General features: G+C 53.7%; 2 protein-coding genes across 2 annotated transcripts; one reads left to right on the top strand and one right to left on the bottom strand.

Moving 5' to 3' along the window:
• Positions 1 to 215: 215 nt before the first annotated feature.
• B0T26DRAFT_636202 (peptidase family C78-domain-containing protein) lies at positions 216 to 2555 on the bottom strand (the record flags this gene model as incomplete). The annotated part of the gene is made up of 8 exons (XM_060436803.1): positions 216 to 427; positions 558 to 709; positions 795 to 826; positions 900 to 1111; positions 1194 to 1317; positions 1424 to 1495; positions 1580 to 2116; positions 2469 to 2555. 8 exons carry the CDS (start codon positions 2553 to 2555, stop codon positions 216 to 218), a joined length of 1428 nt encoding a protein of 475 aa, XP_060300855.1.
• Positions 2556 to 3125: 570 nt separating this feature from the next.
• On the top strand, positions 3126 to 4209 carry B0T26DRAFT_696366 (uncharacterized protein). The gene has a single exon (XM_060441348.1). It carries the CDS (start codon positions 3867 to 3869, stop codon positions 4143 to 4145), a length of 279 nt encoding a protein of 92 aa, XP_060300856.1. The 5' UTR covers positions 3126 to 3866; the 3' UTR covers positions 4146 to 4209.
• The last annotated feature ends 3830 nt before the right edge of the window (positions 4210 to 8039 follow it).

An 8039-nucleotide genomic window follows, 5' to 3' on the forward strand; every position in this document is an offset into this window, starting at 1 on the left:
CCCATTCGCGACCTGATCATCGCCGACATGACTTCGTATCTTGAGAAAAGAGACTTCCTTCTCGAGGAGGGAAACAAGACTATCCTATACGACTGGAAATCCGCCCTGTGGTTTTTGCAGTCTGGAGTTTTATTTAAGTTACTGCGCCAATTATGCATGCTGCGGTCTGCCACTGGGGAAAGAGGGGGCTCAGGAGGGGGCCGGTGCAGTGAAACTCACGTCAAAATCTCAAACTCGCGGTACCTTTTCAGGTATTTGTTGCCGCGACGGTACCTGGCGAGCGCCCAGTTGGGGTTGTTGAACTCAAAATCCGTGCGTCCGACATACTTTGTGACTTTGGACGAATCGCGATACTCTGGGTCGAAGACGAGGAGGCTCGTCTCGCCATCCCTCAGCCGCTCGAAGCCGACGATCGTCAAGGAGTGGCCTAAAATTAGATGCGCGCGTCTCCAGTCAGCAGATTACTCAACAACACTTTGATGGTCTAGGCTCCTATGCCGTATCCCGGTCACCACGTAACCCCCGGCAGGAGCCAGATCCAAAGCAGCTCTACGTACCGGCATGCTGGAAGTAGATGGGGGGCAAGTTGGTAAGCCTGACCCGCCGTGTCGGATCGTCTACTCCCGATTGGAAGTAGTTTTCTACCTCCTCCATGAGCAGCGCCTCCGACTTGCCTGTCTCCTTGTTCTTGAACCCCTGGGCGTCGCAACTGCAGATGAGAAGGGGGTAGGGTGGTCAGCATTTGTGCCACTTAATAGCGTCGCTAGAAGCATGAGTGGTGGGTGTGTGCGTACGGTATCTCTAAAAAGCGGAACATTGCCAAAGCCTACAGTAGCGTTAGCTCGTGAGCTCTCCCCTTTGCAGATGAGATAGTGCATGTCCATGTCAGAGCCACTAACCTCGGGAGTCCCAATGTACTTCCTGGTGCCCTTGATACCGCCCGTCTCGACACGCCCCTGGGTGTTGATGCCTTGGTCCCAGGCAGCCTCGATAAAGTCCTGAATCTGAAAGATGGTGGGGATGTTCCTGTTCAGCTGCTGGTAGCCGTTGAACTTAATCCCCACAATGTACGAGCACAGCATTTGGATATTGCGATAGCCGCAGAACCCACCTAGCGAGCAGGGTTAGTGCGTACACACTAGACGGAGATGGGTGGGGGGCAATCTTGACAGAATGGGGAAAGGCTATCATACACTCTTTTGGGAGCTTCGAGAAGTGCTGCACGCTAGGGTGGCAAAGGTAGGCGTTCTTGGTGGCCGGGCACTGCTCGAGCATTTGGGATAGCACGGGAATAACCCCTATTGCCGTCAGCCTTGTCTACTGCACATCACACACATCACACATCACACATCACACACACCACGGCACGGCACGGCAGTTGCGGCTCCGGAAGACTGGACTTACCTTCGGCTTTGACGAAGACCCCTTTTTCGATATGCGACGTGAGCCAGCGGGGCATGTGCTCCTCATTATGGTACCTCCCAAGCTGGGATTTCTAAGTAAGTGGGGGGGATGGGTTAGCTAACTAGAATAGACAGACGTGCCGAGCCGAAGGTGCCAGTACGGGAGGACCACTCACGCCAAGTCGTTTGGTGGTGCGGGCACTGGGGCCCTCTGGCTGGTCGGCCTGGCGTTTCTTTTTCGAGGACAGAGACGAGGAAGCGCCAGAGCCGGGCATCCTCAGGAGCAGCTTCCAGGCGGATATGGCGGTGGCTTGGCGACTGGAGCGCTCCGAGTTGCGTTCGGGTGTGTGGTGATGCCGCCCTACTCCCCGGGCCGATTTGGAGCGCCCGGGAGATGGTGGAGAGCCGGTGGGATGGCTGGTGCCGCGGCCATGGTCGGGGTCGTGGTTGTGAGCTGCCGGTACAGCGTTGCTGGGGGCGGCGGCATCAGCAGCAGCAGCGCTGACGAAGTCTTTAGCATGGTGCTCGAGGTGGGCATCCATTTCCTCGTGGCGCATGACATGGCTGCAAGTCTCGACTGGACACTCGACATATGGAGAGGCCTCGCCCCCGTAGTCGCTGTCGTTGGTCGGCGCGACGCTGCTGCCCGAGGCGTTGTCGTCGTCGAGGGTGACAAAGGGAGATTCGCCCTCGGCATGCATCGACTCCATGTGCTGAAAGCAGTGCCGGGTTAGCCACCCGCCATAGGTAATAGGGGAGGGGCCTTTTCTAGTCCAGACTCAGGTACCTTGACCCGGAGAACAAAGCACTGCCTTAAGGTACCGTGCCGCACACCTACCCTTGCCTTGGTACCTAAAGGTAGGCAGGCCAGGATGGGGCTTGCATGCACAGTAGGTACCAGGGAGGCAGGAATGCAGCCCAGATCTGGAAAGTGCTTCTTGCTCCTCCACAGCCCAAGGTAGTCCGTGCCTGCTACAAGCAGGGCGCTCTTAGGGTACCTTTCCCTAGGGCTTAGAAACTCTCTTGATGCTGCACATCAGGAAGGAAGGTATGCACAATACATACCATGAGCATGGCGTATTCACCCTCGCCCTCCGCTGCTTTCCACCCGCAGAATGGGCACGGAATTGTCTTGTCTGGGTCGTCTTCCATCATAACTGAGACCAAGGTGCCCAGATTCCTGGGTCCTAGTCTCCTTGAGCGTTCTGTTTCTCCTTCTTTTCTGTAGTTGTGGGCGTGCGGGTCGTCCTCGTTGGTTCCTCCACACCCTTACTACCAACACGGGACAAAATGAGGATTTGCGAGTGCTGGTTCATACCATACCTAGGAAGTTTTACGATCCATGGAATCGGCGCACGACGACGACTTGATGCGACAATAGAACAGATGTTCCAGCGGTCATAGTCGCCCGTCTCTGGGGAGATTTTGTTGTTGTTGCTGCTGCCGTTGGTGGTGGCAGTAGTGTTTATTTCGTGTTTCGTCTATCAGGGAGTTGACGGCGCGGTTGCTGCCTCATCAGCCCAGCTTCTTGGCCGCACAGCGGCACGAACAACGTCAAGTGACTTGGAACCATTCAGGTAATAAGCGGCATTGCGCTAAACGGGGCTTTGCACTAAAGAAAGGGCTTTTTATGCTGCGCTTCGTTCTACGAATTATCATGATATCTTCTCTCTGTATAATATCGACGACTCTACAACGAGGACGGAAATGTCAAGAGCAGTGACCCCTATCTTCACCATGGAAGGTTCTCTCTCTAGGTAGTAGCAGGCAATGGCTTTCAAGGTTGCTGCTCAATGGAGCTCCCTCGGCGGGATCGCTCTGTTGGCGCGCTTTTAGGTTTGCTTGCCCCGCCAAAGTGCCGTTCAATAATGGCGGGGGGGTCCGGGAATCTCTGAAAAGGGGAATATCTAGTGAAGTGGGGCTGGTGCATTCCATTGCGACTTTTTGCGACGTCCCGGATGCGCAACACTGGCAAAAGCTCGGATCAAATTCCAGTTTCCTTTCAGTGTGCTTCCGCCGTCTTCTTCGTCTATCGAGCAGAAGATGAAGATACCTAGGCTACTGGCGAGGGAAAACGCCCAGCCCCATCCGAGGGATGAAAGATAGGCCGTGTCCCCACTTCCGGGAAAGCTATCAGTAACTAGGAGGAAGGTACAGGACGTAATGTACCTGCCTACTCAGCAAGAGTCTTGCCGTTTTGACCCACATGGTTCGAGCTTCAAGTGGAAAGCGGCAACGACTTGTCGACGAGGCAGCTCAGCCTCGAACCGTGGCTAAGGTTCCATGTGCATGTGCAGTAGTCGTATTGTTTCAATTCTCTTGGAGCAAGGTGGGTAATACACACCACCTCCGAGATCCGATATTTGCTAGGCCTCATTCCCACTTGCTTCCCATTTTCCCACATGGAATGGAGGCCACGAGTCGACGCCAGCAACATGTCTTGAGAGTCGTGTGGTGTGGTTCATGCATCCCCGCGTAGTGCACAGCGTACGCAGCGGACTAATGTCCGGGCCTATCGTGGTTCCCGGCCGTCTACCCCCATTTCCATTTCTCTCATTGGCCATGATTTTGCTGCTGCCTTATCTCACTCCCGTCACCATGGCCACGGTCGCTGGCGCCGCGCTTTATTTTGCAGGGTGGTTTTGGGACTTTATCCCGATTACTGATGAGCAGTCGCTCCCATTGCCCATTCGGGTTGTCGTGGCGAGCCATATCGGCTGCTGGTTTGACCGAAAGTTCTAGGCCTCTGCTTTTGCCGTTATTCCCGCACACCTTTGCTGCGCACCGCTCCACCCTTGACCTTTCGTTTTTATTTCTTTTTTTCGTCTTGTACACCGGAACAGAGTCTCACCTCTCTCGTCCAAGTGCACGTCACTTTTTGGTGGGCCCATCCCGCCGCGCTAAGGCAGAGCAGCGCCACCCACCTTCGGAAGGAGAAAAGAAGAAGAGAACAAAAGAACAAAAGAAAGAAAAAAAAAGATACCTGACGCCCGGTTTGCGCTGAAGCAACCCCATGATGAATATCAAGAATCGAGGCGCCACGTTGTGCCGCGTCCTAGGCAAGCGAGCTCGGGCACTACACCCGGAAACAGATCACGGTCCGCGACATGCCCATCGTGAGAGTCCCGATGCGTCGGATATGGGGCGTTCCGCATTCCATATTCTGTCGTCAGCCCGGCCTTACGAGGCTATCACCCCCCTCGAGCTTATTCCAAAGTAAGATCTGGCCAAGTCAGTGAATCGGATCGGATGAGCTGCCAGTGCCATCACACACGCCGAATCCCGACTCGCCGAAGCCTTCTCGGATGCGGATCTTGATTCCCCTCGTACGTCGTGAGCGCCGGAGCTTGCAATGGCTTTATTGAGACGCTACCGCTATACTACTGCCTACATATGCACCTCGAGTGAGGACAGAATCATAGCTGCCTCCGAAGATCACCCAGACCCAGCCCCAGTTTGGCGCATACTCTACCAGATGGTGTCTCCATGTTAGTCTGCCGTCTCCTTGGCGCCGAAGGCTGCACACCGCTTCCCCTAAGTCATTGATGAAGGAAGTAGATGAATTGGTGACGGTTTCGAGAATCAAGTCTGAGCGGGCTGAACACTCGAGGGTGCCCTCGGTCTACAGCGCCGCCACGTCCTTGCGTTTGGCTCGAATATCTGACTACAGCTGTGCCGCCAAGTAGTGGCAATAGCCGTTGTGTTGGGTGGAGATAGACTCTTCTACTTGCGGCTCAAAATCAAATCTGCATGCCAAATCTGACAGACTTGCCACCGTCAACCCTGGCTAGAATTGTACTGGCCCGCCTTGGCGACGCTCATGGGTTCCATGTCCACTGACATGGCAACTACATACTGATTATATCATGAGCATCACTGAAATATGACTTGAGGAGATTCATATGGTCTAGCCAGGCTGGCCATTGTGTGAGCCACAGGGCGAAACTGAAAGGTGAAAGGGCACCGCCTTTCGATTCTTGAATCTGAGCCGATCATTATCAACATGAATGGGCCGGGGAAACCAAGGCGTGCATAGTCACTCGGTCGTGGAAACTAGGTTGGAATTAGGAAGGGATTTGCTCTATTGTAGCAACGGCCATCTTATACTATACAGCCCACATACAGCAAGTGTTGTTAAATGGGTACAGATGGTGGCGGCCCCATATAATGGCACCATGGCGGCCGCCGAACCCTGTTGGCCCTGTTCTGGGAGAAATACTGTATCCTTCTCCCATGCGGAGCCTAGGCACAGACAAGGGCATCACGGACAATATGCTGACTTAGAAACATGACCTTCCCCTTCTAGTTGCAGCGCCATGCTGTACTACTGTTACCCACGGCGATCCCGTGTGTCTGCACGGGGAGATTTGGCTCGTGTTATGTAGGGGAAGGCATTGTCGTCGTCAGCTCCAATATCCTGACTGAAGACACTTCTTGTTTTTGTTGCTTGTCATTCGCATGGTTATCTCGCTTGCTGCAACAGTCATCAACCGTCAGCTTGTCGAGGCGCAGGATGCAAGCAAGCGTCTGTCAATTCGGTTATCTTTTTCCTTGATTATTAGACGGCAAAGCCTTTTCGGTGTCTCAAACTGCTTTTAACTTTTTAAGCTTACCTTCGGGATGGAAACCACAAATACCTTGACAAATAAGCCGGGTGGGGGAACAAGACAAGGACGAAAAGGAGTAGGTAGGATAAACCTGTGTGTTGGGAAGAAAATACACGTATTACCTAAAGACTGTTTTCGGATTAAAGATGACGGGGGAAGCGGTTTTGAAACGACTCTGCCCCGCTAGGTGGCGTTGTGGTTTAAAATAGAAATAAACTAGGTGAAGTTGGTAATTGTTTGGGGGCTCTTTTTTTTTTTTTTTTTTTTTAAAACCCCCCCCCCCCCCCGATTAGTGATCAACACGCCACACACCCCATCGGGGCTTAACATCGCCGTCCACTCCCCTGGGAGGAACATTCGACAGATCTGGGCATTTGATCCCCGGCTCAAATTTCCCTCCGCTAAAGCTGGCAGGGGGCGGGCGGGCGGAAAACACGGGGGGGGAGAGGAGCCGGGGGAGGATTGTAGGTGTTGTACGGTATGCAAGGGCTAGACACTAAAATAACAAAGGTCCCTGCCTCAAACCTGCTTGTAGTTGGTGAATAAAGGGCTGACCAATACAGAAATGACATGATATGCTACATAGTACGTAGAATTTTTCCTCGTGTTCGGGGATGGGAGATGATGGGCAGGTAAGGTAGGTAAGGTAGTTACGCAAACAAGGCCCGGAATTATCTTTTGCTTTGCTCCGTTCGTGTTTTTGGATGCAGAGTAGCAATAGGCGTGCACGTACCGAGGATGATCCGAGGGCAAGGGGAGTAAGTTGCAAGGATGTCTTTTAGAGAGTGAGAGAGAATGGGGGGGAATTAGTCATTAGTGAAGAGAAGTCAAGTCAAGTGCAAATCGTGCCATGTCTCATTCCTGTTTTCCCCGAGTAACGTTATATTACCTAAATGAAGTGCGCGCCTCCTCCCGTCCGGACTCTGCTGATGAGAAGCTTGGCTGCGAGCAATAGAACAACAACACAAGCAACAGTAACAGGAACAAGTCTGCCGCGTCAGCTTGCATGCATCTAAAAACTAGTTCAGCGAATTTTCAGAAACATTATAATATGGGGGGGGGGGGGGGTTGCATATCTCTGCGGCGGACCTCTGAAATGGGCCCGTTCGTATAAACGGCAGTCTAGGTAAGCCAGGTAGGTAAGGTACCTTGTATTGTAGGCACCTTGCTAGCTACCTAGAAAGTATTTAGAACTTTCATGGCATCAGCACACATAATTAGATAGAAAAGTATAGACACCATCCGGCCAGTCACGGCCGTGCGGAGGGACTCACGACCGGTTTAAACGAGGCGCTTTTCGTCTTCCGTCTTCCGTCTTCCGCTAGTCTCCCTGGGGGGAGGGAGGAGACCGCAGGAGAGACCTAAGATGGAAGAGGCGGAGAAGCAAAGAAAGCTAAAAAAGATGAGGGGTGGTTGCTTGTGAGTGGTTGTCTGCGGTCATCGGTTGGCTGACGACCCCGCAGATCAGGATTTGCCCAAATTCCCAGAGGCCAAACCCCCAAATTCCCCCTTCCACCACCAAAGAGCGCCCACATGATTAGTCTACGCAGCAAATGGAATCCACCTCGACCCCCCTTGCCGGGACGGGCGGATTCTGGAAAGGTTGAGCCGACGAAAGTGTGGGTTTCTTGCACGGCACTAAAAGAAGAAGCTCGAGCTCGATGCGCGCACACGGAACAAGGGACAGGACAGGAGACAGGCGACAGGACAGGGGGGCAAGGGACAGGGGTAAAATGGTGCTAGTGTAGGTTCCCTTTTCCTGCGCATGCCCATGCCCATGCCCATGCCTATACCCATACCGCCTATGGGCCTTACGGTTGTCTGTCCACGTCCCAGTTCCAGGCGGCGGCCCAGACTGTGATTTTTCTGAGCTCGCTTGCCATGTGCGACTCAACAGGATCTGTGAACTGCGGTATGTGGTTGCTGAGTTAATCGCCGTTGTTGGACCCGCCTCAAGTCGTCGGAGAGCGGCCTGCCAACACCCCCCGGTCCCCTCCCCTGCCTACCCCCGTCGGCTGGTGAACTGTGG

Source organism: Lasiosphaeria miniovina, assembly GCF_030549165.1.
Source record: "Lasiosphaeria miniovina strain SMH2392-1A chromosome Unknown B0T26scaffold_2, whole genome shotgun sequence".
Lineage (NCBI taxonomy): Eukaryota > Fungi > Ascomycota > Sordariomycetes > Sordariales > Lasiosphaeriaceae > Lasiosphaeria > Lasiosphaeria miniovina.